At 34.6% G+C, this 24,934-nt stretch overlaps 2 protein-coding genes across 2 annotated transcripts; both read left to right on the top strand.

The window, feature by feature from the left end:
- Positions 1–870: 870 nt before the first annotated feature.
- Positions 871–1,919, top strand: LOC142167342 (uncharacterized). Its single transcript, XM_075227503.1, has 2 exons — positions 871–1,044; positions 1,293–1,919. Exons 1-2 carry the CDS (start codon positions 871–873, stop codon positions 1,917–1,919), a joined length of 801 nt encoding a protein of 266 aa, XP_075083604.1.
- Positions 1,920–19,637: 17,718 nt separating this feature from the next.
- On the top strand, positions 19,638–20,496 carry LOC107816071 (L10-interacting MYB domain-containing protein-like). Its single transcript, XM_016641741.2, has 2 exons — positions 19,638–19,775; positions 19,870–20,496. Exons 1-2 carry the CDS (start codon positions 19,638–19,640, stop codon positions 20,494–20,496), a joined length of 765 nt encoding a protein of 254 aa, XP_016497227.2.
- Positions 20,497–24,934: the final 4,438 nt, after the last annotated feature.

The raw sequence follows: 24,934 nt of genomic DNA, 5'->3' as shown, positions 1-24,934 counted from the left end.
TTCGTTTTTACCATCCCTTAAATTATTTTTTAAACCCCAAAATACCCTTCCCTCGTTAAAACCCTAACTACGACTCTTTTCTTTTCTCAATCAATCTTGACGTTTTCCTTCTGCTCTCACTCGAGCTCACAATCTCTTCCTCATTTGGAGATAAAAGTCTGCGTGCAGTAAAGAAACTTGGAGGTTGAGTTGCTTGGTAGACAACGTTGTTGATCAGTTTAAGGTAAGGTCCTATCTTTTACTTTGGTTTTATTTCGTTTTAAGATCATGATGAGATATTAGTGATTCACTAACCAAAAAATTGTGTCCGTTCTTTTTTCTTTTGTTACTTAAAGAAAGTTCAATATGAATGGTTGAAGCAATTTAACGTTGCATGGATGAATAATTGCAATGTTATGGTATATCTTTGTTTCTATTATATATCAGCCATAAGATCACTATAGTCTTGAGTATATTGTTGTCATTATTTGATGCAATTTTTTTTTCTGTTGCAAATTCTTCCGTTAATTAGATTGAGGTGCAAGTGTATTGCTCTATCGTTGATGACTGGTTATATGTCAGGATTTTATTTGAAGTATGGAAGAATGTGGCAACATGCACTTTAGGAGGTTGAAATTATCATTATTTTTGTCGGAAAAAAAAAAAAAAGGAAGTTCTTATTATTGGCATCCTGTGGATGCTCTATTTACAAAAGAACATTAGTCAATCATTACATGTAGCTTCTATTCACAATCTAAGAATTGTAGAAGCTATTATTTTCTATTTCCTTTTATGATGAAATATTTCTATTTATTTACTTCTTAGGTTAGAATATCATCGTACAGAGCTTACGAAGAATGTTTATTTTCTTCAGATTGTTAACATTCAAACATGTCGGAAAATTTTACCGGACGAAATAATGCTAAGTGGGGTGATGATGTCCATATTAAATTTGTTGAGTTGTGTGAACAAGAGATAAGAAAAGGAAATAGACCTAATACTTATTTGTCTAGAAAAGGATGGAAAAATATGGTTAATGAGTTTAATAAGAAGACCGGAAGAATCGTATGATAAAAAACAAATGAAAAATCATTGGGATTATATGAAAGCCGAATGGACTCTTTTTAAGCAGCTGATGAAGGGGGAGACAGGGTTAGGATGGGATGAAAACAAAAAAATAATTGTTGCGAATGATGATTGATGGGAGCAAAAAATTAAGGTACAAATCTCACGCCCTTCTATATGTCTTTTTTAAAGTATTTCATTGTTAATCTTTATTATTTTCTTAAGTTAATTAATAATTTATGTTACAGGAGAATGCTAAATACAAAAAATTTAGGAATAAAGATCTTTCTCTTATATGGTTTCGATATGATGCGTTGTTTCCTGATATTGTTGCCACTGGAGAGAGAGCACGAGCAGCAAGCCAAGAACAGATGTCGGGGATTGGATTAGATTTAGATGATGAAATAAATAATTTTTATGGTTATGATCAGGGTGAACAATTTGGTAACCTTAATGATGAGAAGAGTGACGATAGCGATGATATCTTGCAACATGCACATTCTGTTAGGTTTCCTGAGCCATCATTAAAAAAACTAAAGTCAATTGATGGCGTTGGTACTAGCAGTCAAGGGAAAAAGAGTAAGGCAAAGTATGGTGCTGTATCACTAAAACATGATATACACTCCCTACTTGAGATGGTGTCTAACAAAAGTAGCGCTACATCTCTTACAACATCAGAGGCCACTATCGAGAAGTGTATTGACTTGTTGGTAACTATTCCTGGCATTTCTGAGGGGAGCGAAATTTTCAACTTCTCTTTAAACCTTCTTGTTAAGAAAGAGACACGAGAGATATTTTCCAAGCTATATGCTGATGAAGCTCGAAAATCTTGGTTGGAGTATAACTATCAATCATACTTGAAGAAGCAACAATAATATGTTATACATATTGCATTTCTGAAACTAGTTATTTGATGTTGTTTCATATACTTTCATGGTTAAATTTCTTACTGTTTCATGTTTAGACTTTATGATTTTTGGTTTAAACATTTTTTATTATTATGTTTTATTAAATAAATGATTTCATTTTATTTCGCTATGGCCCATGGTTACTATTTTTTATTATTTTATTTTCAGTTAAATGGAAAATTGGGACATTAATAACATGATATCCAATTATCTAAATGATTGGGACATTAGCAACTTTGTATCCTGTTATCCAAATGATCTGCTAGATGATGGAGAGAAAGAAAATGAAATGCAAGAAGAATCGGAGAAACTTCAAAATGAGCAAGACAAGAAGGAATGGGATGCATTATGTGTAATAACAGGTAAGTGTATCTTGATGTATTACGAGAAATACATATGCAAGATACCTTGCCGTACATCTAAGCGCACCGGATATATTTTTATTCAAGAGATATTACATGGAAATGAGAAGCGTTGCTATGAGAATTTTCGAAGTATTTTGTGAATTTATGCCAAGATTTAACAGACAAATATGGTATTCAACCCACACGTGGAATGTCTGTGTACGAGAAGCTAGGCATGTTTCTTATGATTTGTGCACATGTGCCGGAAATCGATTGATACAAGAGATATTTCAACACTCAGGAGAAACAATTCATATGCACATTTATAGTGTTCTAAAGTCCATTGGTGAGCTCGCAAGAGATATTATTAGGCTGCAATTGAATTATAATGATGGTGTAGGAGATCACAAGCCATATAATCGACGATATCTCCCTTTCTTTAAAGTAAGTGATAATTTTAAATAACTAGTTTTACATTATAGCTCAAAATTTTAATATTGCAAATTTATATTATATTTTTGTATTTAAATATTTACAGGATTGTATTGGAGCACTTGATGGTACACATGTGAAAGCAAGATTACCGTGAGGCCAAGAGATACCTTATATAGGGCGTAAAGGTTATCCAACTCAAAATATTCTTGCCGTTGTCGACTTTAATATGTGTTTTACATTTGCATGGGTTGGTTGGGAATGAGCAACTCATGACAGCCGTATATTTGGTGAGGCACTTCGTAGATCGAAGCTTAACTTTTCACACCCATTGGGAAACAAATATTACCTAGTTGATGCAGGGTATCCACATATGAAGGGATATATGGCTCCATATAAAGGGGCTGATGTGAGATACCACCTAGCAGATTTTTGTCGAGGTGTGACACGATAATTGCGAGCACCAAGAGGAAGGAAAGAAAAATTTAATTATTTGCATTCTTCATGTAGAAACATTGTGGAGTGTATATTTGGGGTATGGAAAGCGAGGTGGTCTATTTTGCGAGATATGCATTATTACGATATTGATATCCAGAGGGATATCGTCATTGCTATTATGGCCATTCATAATTATATTAGAAAGAAATGTAAGTTGGATGATGCGTTTCTAACAGCTGAGGATGAGAGATATATTCCATCTGTTGATCATGATGTTGGCACATTTATGGGTGCTAATAGCGCAAACGTAGAAAATGTGGAAAATCAAAGTGATAACATTTGGATGGCTACTCGTGACGTGATTGCTGATTATATTTGGCAATATGCTGAACGCTTGTAATTTCTATATGATATTTGGCATTAGCTATTTTCAATTTTGCGTTGGACATTTTACCAGGCATAGATACAGCTCTAGATGTTTTGGTCATGGTTCTCTAATAATGGAGTAATTGAGCGATTTGATTCAATCCAAGTGTCTTGATAGGGCCGTGACAATATTGTCACTCTGGATGCCTTTTTTGTTTGGCTTTTATGTAACAAATTCAAGTTGTGCTGCTGAGACGACTCTAATTTATTGTATATTTCAAAAACAAACATAATGCTTTTATTAAAAATACTTTATAAAATAATTTATAATCTTATAAAAACAATCTATAACTAAAGTTAATTGAGACATAACTTAATTTGTGTTTGAATTAATTTGAAATTTAAAATATTGCAATAACAAGCTCATTTTTCGCTTAACAATTCTAAGGGTATTTCAGTCATCTTAATAGAAAAAGAACTTTTCAGCACTTTTTACCAAACACATCAGCGGCTTACTTTCAGCTCCAGCTCTTTTATCCAAACACATAGCTGCTTAATTACAAATTTAATTCCAGCACTTAAAAAGTGCTTTTAAGTATTTACTGCTTAAAAGCTACTTAAATTCAGCTAACCCAAACGGGCTCTATGTCTGGTTCGTTCCTTCTCCGGCTCAGAAAAGGAATTATTATTATCATGTTTAATTTACATATACATCCACTGAGTTTTGTTCTAATTACAGAAAGCTCCTTTCTAGTTTTTTTTTCGGAAAAGGGTCTGATTTACCCTTCTACTATCAAAAATAAGCCTTATTTATCCTCCGTTTAAATTTTTTATCAAATATGTCCCTACCGTTGTACATTAAGTGCATATATATCCCTTATACGTTAAAAACGCCCTCACAACTTTTAAAAGCCATGTGGCATCTCATTATTGGATCAACTGGTCTGCCCCATTTTTTTATTTCAAACCCACCCGATCTAACCTCTTAAACTACACTCATTAGTAAAAATTCTTTTTTTTAATCTCACTATCTCGTTCTCTCTCTATCTCTTCTCTCATAAAGAGAGCAAAATCTAGGATTTACTCTGAGAAAAACAAATCGTCAATTGCAAAGTCTTTCTCTGCCACTTGCTTTCTTCTTAACTTCATACATTGGGTTGTGAAGGTTTTCCACCGTATCGAATTTTTTCATGTCAGAAAGTAGTTCTTCATCAAGGAGGAGGTGCCATTGTGGGAAAATTGCCAACCACTTCACTTCAACGACTCCATATAATCCCGGAAGGAGATTCTTTAAGTGTCTTATACCTGATGTATATATTATTTCTTTATTCTGTTTCCATTTGATTTTTTTAATAATTTAATCCCCCCCTCCCCCGTATTAGTGGTTCATAATTGCAAGTTGTATGCTTTGTGTTGGTAGATAAGCTCGTGCGGTTATTGGGAATGGCAAGATGATGTGTTACCAGATTGAGCGCTCATTACAATTAACAATTTGAATTACAAATTGGATGCGGCTAATGTTAAACTCAACTATATGAAGTCGACATTGGATGCGATTATTCTTGAAATGGACAGATTAAAGGAAATAGTGGATGTCCTGAAGGCTTTAAAGAAGTCGAAAGTGAATAAAGCCCGTCAATTGAAAGAGAAAGTCCTAAATATGAAGATCTTCATTATGATTTCATGGAAAATATTTATAGGATTTGTTGCCGCAATGTTAATGAACTGAAATTGATATATTAAGTGCAACTTTTGAAGTTAGTGTATTGGTACTTCTTTTGTAAACAGTGAAGTGTTGTAGTGATGTTTTAATATTGTTCTCTGTATTTTCTAGTGAATGTGTTGCTTTGTTGCAAATTTCTAAGTAGACAGAGAACTATGATTTTCTTTTCATGTATCGCTTTCTGTAGGATAAATTTAAATAGTGTTTAGATGAAGTATGGTAATTGATACTAGCATTTACCAAAAGAGCATAACACTATGACAAACAAGAAAGAACTCTATCTTTAACAAACTTCAACTAAAATCAGTTTTATGGATTGTTGGATGCATAACTACATATTGCTTAACCTAGCAAGCTTGAAAATTCAGTTTGATGAACTGTTGGATGTAAAATTATAACCCCCAAAAACTTACAGACCCTTGGTCATAATACGACCTCCAATTTACCAGCAAATTAAACAAAAAAACAGTTTAATTATACTGTCATAATGCAGTAACTACAAGCCCAAAAACAAACAACGAAAAAACTTCAACTACCACACATCATTTGTTTCCCTTCCTTGGCATCAACTTCTCAATTCTTTGCCTACTTTGCATTTTCAATTGTCTTCCAATAATAGCAATTTTTTCATTCCATGTGACTCTGCCTGGAGAGTAAGGAAGATTTGATGGAACACTTAAACCATTATGATCATCTTTGAATGCAATTATCCTTGATCCTGAAGGTTGTGATGGTTGTTGTCTCTGTTGAAGCCTTGTTTTTTCCTCTGACACAACCATAGGCCTTATAGCTGGTTCTATTTCGGGTTCTGGATGCTCAAAAGCAGGAAATGAACTGCTTGAACTCTCACTATAGACGCTCGGTGTAAGCATGAAAATCAACTCTGGGCCTTGACTTGCTTGACTACGTTGGGGTGCAGTAAGGTAGATATCTTCATGTGAATGTTGCCCCCCCTTCTTCATATTCATCGAGCAGTTTTTGCCTTTTGTCCTTATTGGGTGACTATTAAACAAGTTAGAGAAGTTAGTTAAATTCATTAGTGAGTGAATAAAATTACTAAATTAATTCTTACCTTGTCACATACCCTAGCATTATGCTTTGTCTCTCCAGAGTTGTTGCATGTCATAACTCTTCCCTTCCTAGAAACTCCCCATTCACCTTGCCTCTTGATTGCTTCATCTTTTTGCCTTGTTCTCTTGATTTTAGGCCTCTCATCCAACTTGACTAACTCGGGTCGTTTCATTGCTTGAGATTCTTTCACTTTCCAAAAAATTTCACCCCTGGCTGGTTGTAGTTTGTGTTTATAAGTAAGCATGTATGCTTATTTGCTATACCACCAATTTATTTCCTTCAAAGGATCTATTTTCTTGTATTGGATGGATTTAATTGCATGGGGGCATGGAATTCCAGTGAGATCCTAGACCCTACATGTGCATCTCTTCATAGCCATATTGACATTGTGCCTATCTCCCTCTTTTGTGAATTCATATCCAAATTCACCATTGGAGATAGTAACACATTTATTAGCTATCTTCAAGTACTAATTGTATACTTCATGCTATGTGGACTGAATTTGAATATGTGTTACCATTTATCCCATTGACCTCTCCTAATGGAAATTTTGTGATAGGTGGCAATTTTGAAATAAAATACATTTTTGTCCTTTTAAATTCGTTATTTTTTTATCATCTTTTACGGACTAGATTTATTTAGAAACATGAATAGAATTCTATTATTTAGTCTAAAAGATTTCATCTAACTAAAAATAATAGATTTTCAAGTTTCAACCCGTTTTGTTTTCTAATTTGACTCAAGAAATAAATAAAAACAGTCATTGCATCTAAAGAGAAAATACAGAGAAATACACAGTTTAAACTTCATTTTTTTCTAAACTTTTTTTATTTAGAAAAAAATAATAAAGTTTAAACCAATTCTTTTTTTACTGATTTAACACACACATACACACAAAAAGGTTATTGAGATACAGTTACCTCATTCGACCATGGCCACAACCCTTATATGGAGAATTCACTTTATCTATGTTGGCAATGGAGGTAAACAATTTTTATGAGAATATTGAAGGCACAGGGAAATAAGTAAGGAAAAATCATGCTTAGAGTTCAGTGAAACAAATTATGCAATAATCAATCTATCTATCTATATCTATACTATATTAAAAATACGAAGACCCTTAGAGAAATAGCGTTTGCCTTTTTACTCTCAATAAGTATTATTTATGTTGAATAAATTGTAATTGTGTGTATATTTATTTTTGTCAAGTCCAAGTTAGAATTAAATATTAAATTGTTATCTGTTATAAATAGAATTGTATTTAAGATGAATGTCTATATTTAGAGAAATTTTAGGGTTTGTTACTTGGTGGCTAAGTCACTTTTTCCCTATAAATAGAGGGGTTCTATTCCATTGTAATTTATAACAAATCAATAAGAATTCTTTCTTTCTACTTTTCTCTGCAATACTCGTCTTCTTCTTTTATTGTTTTATAACACGTTATCAACACGAGACTCCAACCAGTTGAGTAAAGACTTTGGGATACGCCTTTACTAATAATATCGAGCATAATGATTGTCAATTGTTCCATGAACTTCCTTCAGATAAATTCTGGATTTAATGTAAGTATTTTATCTTATTTTTCTCTTTTAAATTCTTAACATTCTATAATTTGATTTTAAATACAAGCAAAGACAATAAATTTTGATTATAACTCTAATGGAGTTTGTAAGAAATTATAACCACCCGAAGTGGTAAAATTTCTATGTCTTGCCATGATCAAATTCATGTATGATTATGAGCACAAGAAGTGGAAACTTGTCCCATTGAATTTGCTTCATTCTAGCTCCCTTAAGAGAATGTGGTAGAAATATGTAATAAGTCTTAAATAAGACAAAATTATTACAGTGAAGGTATCTGTTACACCCCATATTTTTGTACATGAAAGTACGTCGTAAGTCAATTGATGTAAGCTTGAAAATGAGATCCTCTTTGAAAGTATATAAAGTGATTTAATGATGTTATGTCCCATTTTTGCAAGCCTTTAAGAGTTATCATTCGGGGACAAATATTTCTAAGGGGACATGTTGTTACACCCCGTACTTCAGACGTCACTATCATTATAGGATTATCTAATGTAAGCTCAAAAAAGACGAAATTATTTTACAAGGATAAGAAAGGTTTATCGAAGTTTTAAGTAAGTTAAGATGAATATGAGACTTATTAATCATGATTTAAATGAGTTTAAAGTCATGATATGACTGTATATGATGTTTGGATATAAAATATAAAGTTTGAGAAAAATCGGATTTAAGTTGCGGAACAAACGAATAAGGCTTTGCCTTGTAATGAAGCTTTTTGAACAATACATTTCATAAGCTTTATGATATCTTTTTGGGACATATTATATATAAAATTGAAGGTATTTGAGTCTAGTTTCTAACGCATTTAACTGTTTATCGATACAATATCGGAGTAAAGAGATATTCACGTTTTTGCTAGACTGCGCAAGCAGCACCCATGGGACCCACAAAGTCAGGGAAAAATTCCAGCTTGTATTTAAGTCAATTCTCCGTTGTTTTAACTCATTTTTATGGTCCAAAACAGTTCCTAAATACTCTCCAATGGTTCCTCTGTGATTCTAGGGTGAGAACCTAAGATGAAAATATGAATCCAACGCTAGAAATCCCGCGGTGCTTGCTAGATCATAGTTCTTCGTCTCTTGACTGTTTTGGAGGGTTCTTCAAAGGCAAGTAACCTCAGATTTCATATTGTTCTTGTTGATTAAGGTAATAATCAGTACCTCCTTCGTATATATTAGATTTTCAAGGCAAACTACAAGTGTTTACACACTAACTTGATCACCAAAAGTTGATTCAATAAGAGAATACAACACGTATAGTGTTGTGGTCTTATTGAGAATAGTTGTGGATTGTGTTTGGCTGAAATTTCGTATTGTTTCTACTATTTAAGGTAATTATAAAATCCTACTATATGTACTTGAAGTTGTTTGTGTGTTGGTTGCATTATTTGAGCAAAATATTACAAGAGGAGACTTGAAATAATTTGAGATGTTATAGGTTTTAATGGACTATTTTGGAAAGGTTATTTCCATGAACTACAAATGGATGAAAAATGGGGGAAAAAAACTTGATTATGATATGGTTTCTGTTGTTATGCATGTCTATATATTTATATATTACTGTCATGTCTTACATACTCGGTACTTTATTTGTACTGACATTCCTTTTGCCTGGGGACGTTGTGTTTCATGCCCGCAGGTCCCGATAGATAGGTTGAGAGTCCTCCTAGTAGGCTATCAGCTCAGCGGAAGGTGTTGGTACACTCAACTTGCTCCGGAGTTTTCTATCTGGTCAGTATGATTTGGACATGTAATGATTGGTTGTCACGACCCGAAATCTCACATGTCGTGATGGCGCCTATCTCAATACTAGGCAAGCCGGCAATCTCAATAAACCACAATATCTTTTAAGTTTAGAAAACATAATATCTAAATTTTGCGGAAGAAAACTCACAAATACATATATAAACACTCCCAAAACCCGGTGTCACTGAGTACATGAATATCTAAATGAATACAAGGTCTGACTGATAAAATCACTATCTGAAAATATAGAATAATACAATAACTAAAAAGGAAAGGAGTCAAAGTCTGCGGACGCCAAACAACTACCTTGATAATCTCCACATAATGAATTCTGAAATATAGCAACTGCCATATCCGGGAGCACCTGGATATGCACACGAGGTGCAAAGTATAGTATGAGTACAACCAAATCAATAAGTAACAAGACTAAACTTTGGGCTGAAAGTAGTAACGAGCTCAGCAGGTACAGTCCAGTATAGAAATAACAATACAGAAATATAAGCATGCTTTCAAGTTCAACAGTTACTCTCAGTACAAATAAAATAGATCAATTCCGAACAATGTGAGGAATATGAGATCTTTGTATCTACATGTCAATATACATACTGTATGTCATGCAACTTTTTGAACAATACATTTCATAAGCTTTATGATATCTTTTTGGGACATATTATATATAAAATTGAAGGTATTTGAGTCTAGTTTCTAACGCATTTAACTGTTTATCGATACAATATCGGAGTAAAGAGATATTCACGTTTTTGCTAGACTGCGCAAGCAGCACCCATGGGACCCACAAAGTCAGGGAAAAATTCCAGCTTGTATTTAAGTCAATTCTCCGTTGTTTTAACTCATTTTTATGGTCCAAAACAGTTCCTAAATACTCTCCAATGGTTCCTCTGTGATTCTAGGGTGAGAACCTAAGATGAAAATATGAATCCAACGCTAGAAATCCCGCGGTGCTTGCTAGATCATAGTTCTTCGTCTCTTGACTGTTTTGGAGGGTTCTTCAAAGGCAAGTAACCTCAGATTTCATATTGTTCTTGTTGATTAAGGTAATAATCAGTACCTCCTTCGTATATATTAGATTTTCAAGGCAAACTACAAGTGTTTACACACTAACTTGATCACCAAAAGTTGATTCAATAAGAGAATACAACACGTATAGTGTTGTGGTCTTATTGAGAATAGTTGTGGATTGTGTTTGGCTGAAATTTCGTATTGTTTCTACTATTTAAGGTAATTATAAAATCCTACTATATGTACTTGAAGTTGTTTGTGTGTTGGTTGCATTATTTGAGCAAAATATTACAAGAGGAGACTTGAAATAATTTGAGATGTTATAGGTTTTAATGGACTATTTTGGAAAGGTTATTTCCATGAACTACAAATGGATGAAAAATGGGGGAAAAAAACTTGATTATGATATGGTTTCTGTTGTTATGCATGTCTATATATTTATATATTACTGTCATGTCTTACATACTCGGTACTTTATTTGTACTGACATTCCTTTTGCCTGGGGACGTTGTGTTTCATGCCCGCAGGTCCCGATAGATAGGTTGAGAGTCCTCCTAGTAGGCTATCAGCTCAGCGGAAGGTGTTGGTACACTCAACTTGCTCCGGAGTTTTCTATCTGGTCAGTATGATTTGGACATGTAATGATTGGTTGTCACGACCCGAAATCTCACATGTCGTGATGGCGCCTATCTCAATACTAGGCAAGCCGGCAATCTCAATAAACCACAATATCTTTTAAGTTTAGAAAACATAATATCTAAATTTTGCGGAAGAAAACTCACAAATACATATATAAACACTCCCAAAACCCGGTGTCACTGAGTACATGAATATCTAAATGAATACAAGGTCTGACTGATAAAATCACTATCTGAAAATATAGAATAATACAATAACTAAAAAGGAAAGGAGTCAAAGTCTGCGGACGCCAAACAACTACCTTGATAATCTCCACATAATGAATTCTGAAATATAGCAACTGCCATATCCGGGAGCACCTGGATATGCACACGAGGTGCAAAGTATAGTATGAGTACAACCAAATCAATAAGTAACAAGACTAAACTTTGGGCTGAAAGTAGTAACGAGCTCAGCAGGTACAGTCCAGTATAGAAATAACAATACAGAAATATAAGCATGCTTTCAAGTTCAACAGTTACTCTCAGTACAAATAAAATAGATCAATTCCGAACAATGTGAGGAATATGAGATCTTTGTATCTACATGTCAATATACATACTGTATGTCATGCAACTTAGTGAAAACTCCGTGTACTCACGATCTAAACTACTCAATCACTCAGTACTATATATGGCCAATCCAACCGAGGGAAGATCCATCCCAAATATATATATATATATATATATATATATATATATATATATATATATATATATATATATATATATATATATATATATATATATATATATATATATATATGTATATCCATCAACTGATAGTCAGTCACTCAATACTGTATAAGGCCAATCCAACCTAAGGAAAGATCCATCCCAATAATATATGTATATCCATCAACTAACAGTAAGTCACTCAGTACTGTATAAGGCCAATCCAGCCCAGGGAAGATCCATCCCCAAATATCAATGAATCGGACAAGATCCATGTTCAGGAAAAATCCATCCCTCAATATAAATGCTTCGGGCAAGATCGATGCCCAGGGAAGATCCATCCCTCAATATATATATTTATGGCAAGATCCATGCCTAGGGAATATCCATCCTAAATATATAAATGCTTCAGGCAAGATCCATCCCTCAATATATATATATATATATCTATGGCAAGATCCATGCCTAGGAAAGATCCATCCCATATATATATATATATATATATATATATATATATATATATATATATATATATATATATATATCAACTACGCTCACTGTGGGGGTGCAGACTCCGGAGGGGCTCCTTCAGCCCAAGCGTATAATAGCTAGATCTAGGCATAATAAATAAACATAACTATCACTCAGAATCTCCAGTCTCTCGGGCTCTCAATGACATGAAAAAAAAATCAACCTGACATGATGATATGAAGTATCAATGAATGACAACATAGACTGAGATATGATATGCAAGTGATAGATGTGGCTGAGTACAATATTGTAAATTTAAACAAATAGTTCAACAATAAAACAACCCATGTAGGTCCCAAAATATATCGACGCATAGCCAAATCATGATCTTTAACACGAGTCTCAGCTCAATTTTTCTAACAAGTGCAGGATGTGCGGATAATGTCATTTATTTAATTATGCAACTCCACGGAATCAATTAAGTCACAATTCCTATGATGCACACTCACACGTTCGTCACCTAGCGTGTGTGTCATCTCCAAATAATTCATACAACATGTAATTCAAAGATTCATACCCTCAGAACCAAGTTTAGAAGTGTTACTTACCTCAAATCGTGTAATTTCTCACTCCGCTATGCCCTTGCCTCGTGAATTGGTCTCTGAAAGCCTCGTATCTAGTCACAATTAATTTTATTCAGCCAATACAAATTATTGGAATTAATTCCATAATAAAAGACTATTTTTTCAATAAAAATACAAAATTTAACTTAAAAATCGCCCACGGGACCCACGTCTCAGAACCTGACAAATGTTACAAAATATGAACGCCTATACAACCACGAGTCCAACGATATAAATTTCACCAAATTCCGATATCGACTCGACCCTCAAATCTTCAATTAAAGTCTTTGAAGATTTCTACCATTTTCAAATCCAATCTTTACCCATTTGAACTCAACAATCTTTCCATAAACCTTATTGGAATGTGTATGTATAAATAATACTCCCACACCCAAGAATCATACTCTTAATCACCCATCTTTTACTCCAAACCCGAAATTAAAGAATTGGGGAAAGAAATTCTTACCTCTTTGAAGCCCTAGCAAGATCCTTGTGAAATCTTCAAACCTTGAACAAGAATTGATGGATAAATGACTTGGTCTTCACTTTCTCTCTCTAAGATGCTCTCACCTCTCTCTAAAATATCAGATGAAACCCATCAAAATGACCCCTAATAGAGTTTTATAAGAATGGGGTCGGGTTTATAAAACCAGAAAAATTAAGCCCCGAAACACACTCTGCGGTCGCATCTGCGACTTGCAAAATGGCCTCGAAATGTGGCCTCCGGAACTGGGCAAGGCTGCCTCAGTATTTGGTTATTATGTAGTCCGCAGATATGTTATGTGGTCCGCAGATATGTTCTGCGGTCGCATAATGCACCGCATAACTGATATGTGATCGCATAATGCGCCGCAAATTTTCCTCCACACTTGCCCCACTCCTGATTCACTCGACGACCATTATGTGGTCCACAGAGTGATTTTGTTACCGTATTGTGGGCCGCAGAAATGGCCCTTTTCTGGCAAAAAATTTTCTTTACTCCTTGGTGCATTGTTCAGCCCAAAAAGTTCTATAACCTTTGCAGAATTGATCCACCTCGGTACCACAAAACCTTAATTTCCATAGCAACAATTCTCTGGGGTCGTTTACACATAAGTCATAATACCTCATAGGAAGTTATTCAACACTTCAAATAGTTGAAAGGAGCGTAAATGCTCAAAACGACGGGTCGGGTCGTTACATTGGTATGGCGGGGCCATATCTCGAACTTTATGACATTTATGTACTCGTAGGGCTTGTAGACAAAAGTCATGTATATGAATACTTGTATGGCCTTATCGGCCTATGTTTTGAGTATACAAATGATCATGTCGGGATTATAAGCCCGTATGTCGCATGCATAAGCTTATATATCATGTTGGGTCATCTCATGTCGAGTATTCTCTTTTGTTTAATTCTACTTATCTCATGATGGCCATTCCGGTTCATTTACCAATGATAGAATGATAAGTAGGATACGTTACGTTGGTACTCGGTTGAGTTAAGCACCGGGTGCCCATCGCGGTCCTACGGTTTGGGTCATTTTAACTCATTTTTATGGTCCAAAACAGTTCCTAAATACTCTCCAATGGTTCCTCTGTGATTCTAGGGTGAGAACCTAAGATGAAAATATGAATCCAACGCTAGAAATCCCGTGGTGCTTGCTAGATCGTAGTTCTTCGTCTTGTGACTGTTTTGAAGGCAAGTAACCTCAAATTTCGTGTTGTTCTTGTTGATTAAGGTAATAATCAATACCTCCTTCGTATATATTAGATTTTAAAGGTAAACTACAAGTGTTTACACACCAACTTGAACACCAAAAGTTGATTCATGGAGAGAATACAACACCTATAGTGTTGTGGTATTATTGAGGATAGTTGTGGGTTGTGCTTGGCTGAAATTTCGTGTTGTATCTACTGTTTAAGGTGAGTATAAAATCCTACTACATGTACTTGAAGTTGAGAAGAGACTTGAAATAATTTGAGATGTTATAGGTTTTAATGGACTGTTTTGGAAAGGTTATTTCCATGAACTACAAATGGATGGAAAATGGGGAAAATAACTTGATTATGATATGGTTTCTGTTATTATGCACGTCTATATGTTTATCAAGTGAATTGGTGAAAGAAGCACAAGAAACTTGAGATTGGAAGTGAATATTAGCTTAAGTCACTTCTATGGTATTGTATTGCCATTGAGGGTTGTTGTAAGCTAAATATAACTTGGATTTCGACTTGAAGCTATTGTAGTTGGTATGTATATTGTGTTCTAGCATGTTCTTAAGGTTATGTTGACATTGATTAAGTTAAATGGATGGACTAGACATGAACTAGTGAATAAAGTTGCTAATTGAGGATAATTGGAATTGTAGATTGTTTTCTTTGTTATAAATATATGGTATAAGGTTGTAATCATTGATGAATGACTTCAATATCATTTTAATTATACTAGTAAGATAAAGTAAGAAGTCTACAAGGGGTGATATCGGGTATACAGATTCCAATTGGGCTTGTAGCTCGTCGTGAAGTAATTGCGACTTGTTTTTGTTATATGGTGTCTTGTTATTGATAATTATGTATTGTTGGATTTTTATGGTCATTGTTGTTGGTATATGGTATTGGAGGAGGCTATTGTTACTGGGGAGATGCGGCCCAAATTTACATAAACGAGCTACTAGTTTAAGTTGCGGAGTTAGCCTTTACTCAACACTGATATTGAATCTCCTTATACTATGGTAGATTGAGTTGAGTTGTTTGAAGAATTGCTTGGAAAGTATTAAGGATTCAATTGAGTTAAGGTATGTTAAGGCTATCCCTTCTTTCTTTTTTGTCATAATCCATATGATACGACGAAACGAGCAAGCACACCACTTTCACGAATGATTCTATCCTAGAAGTACTAGGGTTACCTATGTTCTTGATTCACCATATGTCCTACTATCATATCATATGTTCATGGGTCTCATGACATTCTGAGAGATCTAAGTGACTTATTTCATTATGTATTGTATTCATTTTATACATGTATATTGACCCATGACCAGATGGTGTTATATACACGTATAGTATATGTATATGGGGTATGTGTTAAAGGTTATGGCGTTATATACGCACCACCACCTGATCAACTGGTATACGTTGATGATTTTGTCCACAGTGGCTGAGATGATATGATGGAATGCCCTCAGAGACTTGATGATGTTATGTACTCATATACCTATGCATGGTATGATATTTATACGCACATGCATGACATTATAAATTTTTCATGATTCACATAGCTATTCAGAATTACAGGTTGAGTTCTTTACTCCATGTTTCGTTCACGTCTTATATATACTATTGTCATACCTTACATACTCGGTACTTTATTTCTACCGACGTCCTTTTTGTCTGGGGACAATGTGTTTCAGGCCCGCAGGTCCCGATAGACAGGTTGAGAGTCCTCCTAGTAGGCTATCAGCTCCGCTGAAGGTGTTGGTGTACTGCATTTGCTCCGGATTTACCTATCTGGTCAGTATGATTTGGACATGTATTGATTGGTTGTCACAACCCGAAATATCACCTGTCGTGATGGTGCCTATCTCAATACTAGGGAAACCGACAATCTTAATAAACCACCATATACTTTAAGTTTGGAAAACATAATATCTAAATTTTGCGGAAGAAAACTCACAAATACATATATAAACACTCCCAAAACTCGGTTTCACTGAGTACATGAGCATCTAAATGAATACAAGGTCTGACTGATAAAATCACTATCTTAAAATATAAAACAGTACAATAACTAAAAAGGAAGGGAGTCAAAGTCTGCGGATGCCAAGCAGCTACCTTGATAATCTCCACATAATAAATTCTGAAATCTAGCAACCGCCGTATCCGGGAGCACCTTGATCTGCACACGAGGTGCAAAGTGTAGTATGAGTACAACCAACTCAATAAGTAACAAGACTAACCTTTGGGCTAAAAGTAGTAACGAGCTCAGCATGTACAGTCCAGTATAGAAATAACAATACAGAAATGTAGGCATGCTTTCAAGTTCAACAGTTACTCTCAGTACAAATAAAATAGATCAATTCCGAACAATGTGAGGAATATGACATCTTTGTATCTACATGTCAATATACATACTGTATGTGATTCACCTTAGTGAAAACTCTGTGTACTCACGATCTAAAATACTCAATCACTTAGTACTATATATGGCCAATCCAACCCAGGGAAGATCCATCCCAAATATATATGTATATCCATCAACTGACAGTCAGTCACTCAGTACTATATAAGGCAATCCAGCACAGGGGAAGATTTATCCCCAAATATCAATGATTCGGACAAGATCCATGTCTAGGAAAAATCCATCCCTCAATATAAATGCTTCGGGCAAGATCCATGCCTAGGGAAGATCCATCCCTCAATATAAATACTTCGGGCAAGATCCATGCATAGGGAAGATCCATCCCTCAATATATATATCTATGGCAAGATCCTTGCCCAGGGAAGATCCATCCGCAGAGTGATTTTGCAACCGCATAGTGGGCAGCAGAAATGACCCTTTTGCTTGCAAAATATTTCCTTTACTCCTCGGTTTATTGTTCAACCCAAAAAGTTCTATAACTTTTGTACCAATTGATCCACCTCAGTACCACAAAACCTTAATTTTCTTAGCAACAATTCTCTCGGGGTCATTTACACATAAGTCATAATACCTCGTAGGAAGTTATTCAAGACTTCAAATAGTTAAAATGAGCGTAAATGCTCAAAACGATCGGTCGGGTCATTACATTAGTATGTCGGGGCCATATCTCGAACTTTATGACATTTATGTACTCGTATAGGCTTGTAGACAGATGTCATGTATATGGATATTTGTATGGCCTTGTCGGCTTATGTTTTGAGTATACAAATAATCATGTCGGGCTTATGAGCTTGTATGTAGCATGCATAAGCTTATATATCATGTTAGATCATCTCATGTCGAGTATTCTCTTATGTTTAATTCTAGTTACCTCATAATGGCCTTTTCGGTTCATTTACCCATGATAGTATGATAAGAAGGATACATTACGTTGGTACTCGATTGAGTTAGGCACCGGGTGCCCGTCGAGACCCTACAGTTTGGGTCATGACAAAAGTAGTATCAAAGTAGTTATGTCCTAGGGAATCTATAACCGTGTCTAATATAGTCTTGTTTATGGGTGTATTGTGCACCGCACTTATAAGCATGAAGCTACAAGGCATTTAGGACTGTCACTCTTTCTTCTTACTCTAGATCATGTGGTAGAGCACAGTTGTAAGAATTCAAACTCTTAAATTTTATTTTATTTGTAATACAACGATACCTACATCCAGAAAGATAGTTGGTAAGAAATTGAATGTGGTTGTGGAAGAGTTAAGTGAGAGACACTCGATTTTGCATCATGCTTATGATGAGTAAATGTGAGGTCTTCAGCAAATCATGTGTGTACTAAGATGTGTAAGCTTCTTGATAAGGAGACCTAAGGCAAGAATATTTATCCACCCATATGGTAAAAAGAAATAAGAGAATCAGAAGGTAGATACAAGTTTCGGCAAGTAAAAGAAGCAAGATGAAGAAGGGTATGAGGTACCTAGTTAATGAAGATTATCAGTATTTGCAATTCAGACAGAGAAATACAAGTATTATGAGTTACTTTCAACAGTAATAGAGTTATATATAATTGGCCATATTCATCTTAATTATGCCTTATGGGAGCCAACAGATATAGTTTAAGAGAAGGATAGGATATCGGGATCCAGCTGGGGTTATAGTAACCTAAAAATGGTGGATGGATTGTTATCATTAGCTAACATTTTCGAAGATAGTACAAATGTGGTAATAGATCTCCTTGTGAGACACCCATATGGTGAACTCTAGAATAGTATAGTCAGATATGAATACTAGACTGTTTAGAAATTTCAGAAGATAGGCACTGAAATCCTAGAAGGGATAAATATTTACCTTAGTATGACTCCAGCCCCTAGTAAAAAAAGGAGAATGTTAGGCATTCCGAAGAGCCAGTGAGATGAAGCAAGGGGAGCTAAAAGTGAAAGAACGTTTTGTTGAAGTTTTCAGAATAAAGTAATAGACAAAAATATTACCCGAAGAATAAGAAGAGAATAAATAAAGTATCATGAGTAAGATGTGATTTATGGGTGATAACGGTAAATCAAAATATGATACGATTATAGAGTCTATAGTCAAGTGAAGTAAAAAGACAAGAGGAGACATGCCTTGAAACAATAGAAGAGTATAAGCCATAAAGTCATATCTTTCTTTCGAGAAATAAGTTGGTGACTCCAACGTGATTACCAGAAGGAAACGTTATACCCCAGAGTAATAGAAATTAGTATGAGCTGGTGAACAAGATAAAATAAATGTGAATTAGGGACCGAATAATTTGACAATAGTCGGCATCATGAGAATTGTAGAGATCACGTTCCGACGATAATAGAATGGACAAATATGGTTAATGAGTTTAATAAGAAGACCGGAAGAATCGTATGATAAAAAACAAATGAAAAATCATTGGGATTGTATGAACGCCGAATGGACTCTTTTTAAGCAGTTGATAAAGGGGGAGACAGGGTTAGGATGGGATGAAAACAAAAGAATAATTGTTGCGGATGATGATTGGTGGGAGCAAAAAATTAAGGTACAAATCTCACGCCCTTCTATATGTCTTTTTTAAAGTATTTCATTGTTAATCTTTATTATTTTCTTAAGTTAATTAATAATTTATGTTACAGGAGAATGTTAAATACAAAAAATTTAGGAATAAAGATCTTTCTCTTATATGGTTTCGATATGATGCGTTGTTTGCTGATATTGTTGCCACTGGAGAGAGAGCACGAGCAGCAAGCCAAGAACAGATGTCGGGGATTGGATTAGATTTAGATGATGAAATAAATAATTTTTATGGTTATGATCAGGGTGAACAATTTGGTAACCTTAATGATGAGAAGAGTGACGATAGCGATGATATCTTGCAACATGCACATTCTGTTAGGTTTCCTGAGCCATCATTAAAAAAACTAAAGTCAATTGATGGCGTTGGCACTAGCAGTCAAGGGAAAAAGAGTAAGGCAAAGTATGGTGCTGTATCACTAAAACATGATATACACTCCCTACTTGAGATGGTGTCCAACAAAAGTAGCGCTACATCTCTTACAACATCAGAGGCCACTATCGAGAAGTGTATTGACTTGTTGGTAACTATTCCTGGCATTTCTGAGGGGAGCGAAATTTTCAACTTCTCTTTAAACCTTCTTGTTAAGAAAGAGACACGAGAGATATTTTCCAAGCTATATGCTGATGAAGCTCGAAAATCTTGGTTGGAGTATAACTATCAATCATACTTGAAGAAGCAACAATAATATGTTATACATATTGCATTTCTGAAACTAGTTATTTGATGTTGTTTCATATACTTTCATGGTTAAATTTCTTACTGTTTCATGTTTAGACTTTATGATTTTTGGTTTAAACATTTTTTATTATTATGTTTTATTAAATAAATGATTTCATTTTATTTCGCTATGGCCCATGGTTACTATTTTTTATTATTTTATTTTCAGTTAAATGGAAAATTGGGACATTAATAACATGATATCCAATTATCTAAATGATTGGGACATTAGCAACTTTGTATCCTGTTATCCAAATGATCTGCTAGATGATGGAGAGAAAGAAAATGAAATGCAAGAAGAATCGGAGAAACTTCAAAATGAGCAAGACAAGAAGGAATGGGATGCATTATGTGTAATAACAGGTAAGTGTATCTTGATGTATTACGAGAAATACATATGCAAGATACCTTGCCGTACATCTAAGCGCACCGGATATATTTTTATTCAAGAGATATTACATGGAAATGAGAAGCGTTGCTATGAGAATTTTCGAAGTATTTTGTGAATTTATGCCAAGATTTAACAGACAAATATGGTATTCAACCCACACGTGAAATGTCTGTGTACGAGAAGCTAGGCATGTTTCTTATGATTTGTGCACATAGTGCCGGAAATCGATTGATACAAGAGATATTTCAACACTCAGGAGAAACAATTCATAGGCACATTCATAGTGTTCTAAAGTCCATTGGTGAGCTCGCAAGAGATATTATTAGGCTGCAATTGAATTATAATGATGGTGTAGGAGATCACAAGCCATATAATCGACGATATCTCCCTTTCTTTAAAGTAAGTGATAATTTTAAATAACTAGTTTTACATTATAGCTCAAAATTTTAATATTGCAAATTTATATTATATTTTTGTATTTAAATATTTACAGGATTGTATTGGAGCACTTGATGGTACACATGTGAAAGCAAGATTACCGTGAGGCCAAGAGATACCTTATATAGGGCGTAAAGGTTATCCAACTCAAAATATTCTTGCCGTTGTCGACTTTAATATGTGTTTTATATTTGCATGGGCTGGTTGGGAATGAGCAACTCATGACAGCCGTATATTTGGTGAGGCACTTCGTAGATCGAAGCTTAACTTTCCACACCCATTGGGAAACAAATATTACCTAGTTGATGCAGGGTATCCACATATGAAGGGATATATGGCTCCATATAAAGGGGCTGATGTGAGATACCACCTAGCAGATTTTTGTCGAGGTGTGACACGATAATTGCGAGCACCAAGAGGAAGGAAAGAAAAATTTAATTATTTGCATTCTTCATGTAGAAACATTGTGGAGCGTACATTTGGGGTATGGAAAGCGAGGTGGTCTATTTTGCGAGATATGCATTATTACGATATTGATATCCAGAGGGATATCGTCATTGCTATTATGGCCATTCATAATTATATTAGAAAGAAATATAAGTTGGATGATGCGTTTCTAACAGCTGAGGATGAGAGATATATTCCATCTGTTGATTATGATGTTGGCACATTTATGGGTGCTAATAGCGCAAACGTAGAAAATGTGGAAAATCAAAGTGATAACATTTAGATGGCTACTCGTGACGTGATTGCTGATTATATTTGGCAATATGCTGAACGCTTGTAATTTCTATATGATATTTGGCATTAGCTATTTTCAATTTTGCGTTGGACATTTTACCAGGCATAGATACAGCTCTAGATGTTTTGGTCATGGTTCTCTAATAATGGAGTAATTGAGCGATTTGATTCAATCCAAGTGTCTTGATAGGGCCGTGACAATATTGTCACTCTGGATGCCTTTTTTGTTTGGCTTTTATGTAACAAATTCAAGTTGTGCTGCTGAGACGACTCTAATTTATTGTATATTTCGAAAACAAACATAATGCTTTTATTAAAAATACTTTATAAAATAATTTATAATCTTATAAAAACAATCTATAACTAAAGTTAATTGAGACATAACTTAATTTGTGTTTGAATTAATTTGAAATTTAAAATATTGCAATAACAAGCTCATTTTTCGCTTAACAATTCTAAGGGTATTTCAGTCATCTTAATAGAAAAAGAACTTTTCAGCACTTTTTACCAAACACATCAGCGGCTTACTTTCAGCTCCAGCTCTTTTATCCAAACACATAGCTGCTTAATTACAAATTCAGTTCCAGCACTTAAAAAGTGCTTTTAAGTATTTACTGCTTAAAAGCTACTTAAATTCAGCTAACCCAAACGGGCTCTATGTCTGGTTCGTTCCTTCTCCGGCTCAGAAAAGGAATTATTATTATCATGTTTAATTTACATATACATCCACTGAGTTTTGTTCTAATTACAGAAAGCTCCTTTCTAGTTTTTTTTTCGGAAAAGGGTCTGATTTACCCTTCTACTATCAAAAATAAGCCTTATTTATCCTCCGTTTAAATTTTTTATCAAATATGTCCCTACCGTTGTACATTAAGTGCATATATATCCCTTATACGTTAAAAACGCCCTCACAACTTTTAAAAGCCATGTGGCATCTCATTATTGGATCAACTGGTCTGCCCCATTTTTTTATTTCAAACCCACCCGATCTAACCTCTTAAACTACACTCATTAGTAAAAATTCTTTTTTTTAATCTCACTATCTCGTTCTCTCTCTATCTCTTCTCTCATAAAGAGAGCAAAATCTAGGATTTACTCTGAGAAAAACAAATCGTCAATTGCAAAGTCTTTCTCTGCCACTTGCTTTCTTCTTAACTTCATACATTGGGTTGTGAAGGTTTTCCACCGTATAGAATTTTTTCATGTCAGAAAGTAGTTCTTCATCAAGGAGGAGGTGCCATTGTAGGGAAATTGCCAACCACTTCACTTCAACGACTCCATATAATCCCGGAAGGAGATTCTTTAAGTGTCTTATACCTGATGTATATATTATTTCTTTATTCTGTTTCCATTTGATTTTTTTAATAATTTAATCCCCCCCTCCCCCGTATTAGTGGTTCATAATTGCAAGTTGTATGCTTTGTGTTGGTAGATAAGCTCGTGCGGTTATTGGGAATGGCAAGATGATGTGTTACCAGATTGAGCGCTCATTACAATTAACAATTTGAATTACAAATTGGATGCGGCTAATGTTAAACTCAACTATATGAAGTCGACATTGGATGCGATTATTCTTGAAATGGACAGATTAAAGGAAATAGTGGATGTCCTGAAGGCTTTAAAGAAGTCGAAAGTGAATAAAGCCCGACAATTGAAAGAGAAAGTCCTAAATATGAAGATCTTCATTATGATTTCATGGGAAATATTTATAGGATTTGTTGCCGCAATGTTAATGAACTGAAATTGATATATTAAGTACAACTTTTGAAGTTAGTGTATTGGTACTTCTTTTGTAAACAGTGAAGTGTTGTAGTGATGTTTTAATATTATTCTCTATATTTTCTAGTGAATGTGTTGCTTTGTTGCAAATTTCTAAGTAGACAGAGAACCATGATTTTCTTTTCATGTATCGCTTTCTGTAGGATAAATTTAAATAGTGTTTAGATGAAGTATGGTAATTGATACTAGCATTTACCAAAAGAGCATAACACTATGACAAACAAGAAGGAACTTTATCTTTAACAAACTTCAACTAAAATCAGTTTTATGGATTGTTGGATGCATAACTACATATTTCTTAACCTAGCAAGCTTGAAAATTCAGTTTGATGAACTGTTGGATGCAAAATTATAACCCCCAAAAACTTACAGACCCTTGGTCATAATACGACCTCCAATTTACTAGCAAATTAAACAAAAAAATAGTTTAATTATACTGTCATAATGTAGTAACTACAAGCCCAAAACAAACAACGAAAAAACTTCAACTACCACACATTATTTGTTTCCCTTCCTTGGCATCAATTTCTCAATTCTTTGCCTACTTTGCATTTCCAATTGTCTTCCAATAATAGCAATTTTTTCATTCCATGTGACTCTGCCTGGAGAGTAAGGAAGATTTGATGGAACACTTAAACCATTATGATCATCTTTGAATGCAATTATCCTTGATCCTGAAGGTTGTGATGGTTGTTGTCTCTGTTGAAGCCTTGTTTTTTCCTCTGACACAACCATAGGCCTTATAGCTGGTTCTATTTCGGGTTCTGGATGCTCAAAAGCAGGAAATGAACTGCTTGAAGTCTCACTATAGACGCTCGGTGTAAGCATGAAAACCAACTCTGGGCCTTGACTTGCTTGACTACATTGGGGTGCAGTAAGGTAGATATCTTCATGTGAATGTTGTCCCCCCCTTCTTCATATTCATCGAGCAGTTTTTGCCTTTTGTCCTTATTGGGTGACTATTAAACAAGTTAGAGAAGTTAGTTAAATTCATTAGTGAGTGAATAAAATTACTAAATTAATTCTTACCTCGTCACATACCCTAGCATTATGCTTTG

This window comes from Nicotiana tabacum, chromosome 12 (genome assembly GCF_000715075.1).
Source record: "Nicotiana tabacum cultivar K326 chromosome 12, ASM71507v2, whole genome shotgun sequence".
NCBI classification, from domain to species: Eukaryota; Viridiplantae; Streptophyta; class Magnoliopsida; order Solanales; family Solanaceae; genus Nicotiana; species Nicotiana tabacum.
The sequence above is the reverse complement of the archived record's forward strand: the minus strand, read 5'-3'. Positions and strand labels throughout refer to the sequence as shown.

What these genes read in the sequence shown, in the direction of transcription:
- LOC142167342 (XM_075227503.1), top strand. Translation starts at nt 871, where the DNA reads ATGTCGGAAAATTTTACCGGACGAAATAATGCTAAGTGGGGTGATGAT. An exon ending in ATAAGAAGACCGGAAGAATC is followed by an intron (nt 1,045 to 1,292) that starts GTATGATAAAAA and finishes TTTATGTTACAG; the next exon opens with GAGAATGCTAAATACAAAAA.
- LOC107816071 (XM_016641741.2), top strand. Translation starts at nt 19,638, where the DNA reads ATGAAAAATCATTGGGATTGTATGAACGCCGAATGGACTCTTTTTAAG. An exon ending in GGTGGGAGCAAAAAATTAAG is followed by an intron (nt 19,776 to 19,869) that starts GTACAAATCTCA and finishes TTTATGTTACAG; the next exon opens with GAGAATGTTAAATACAAAAA.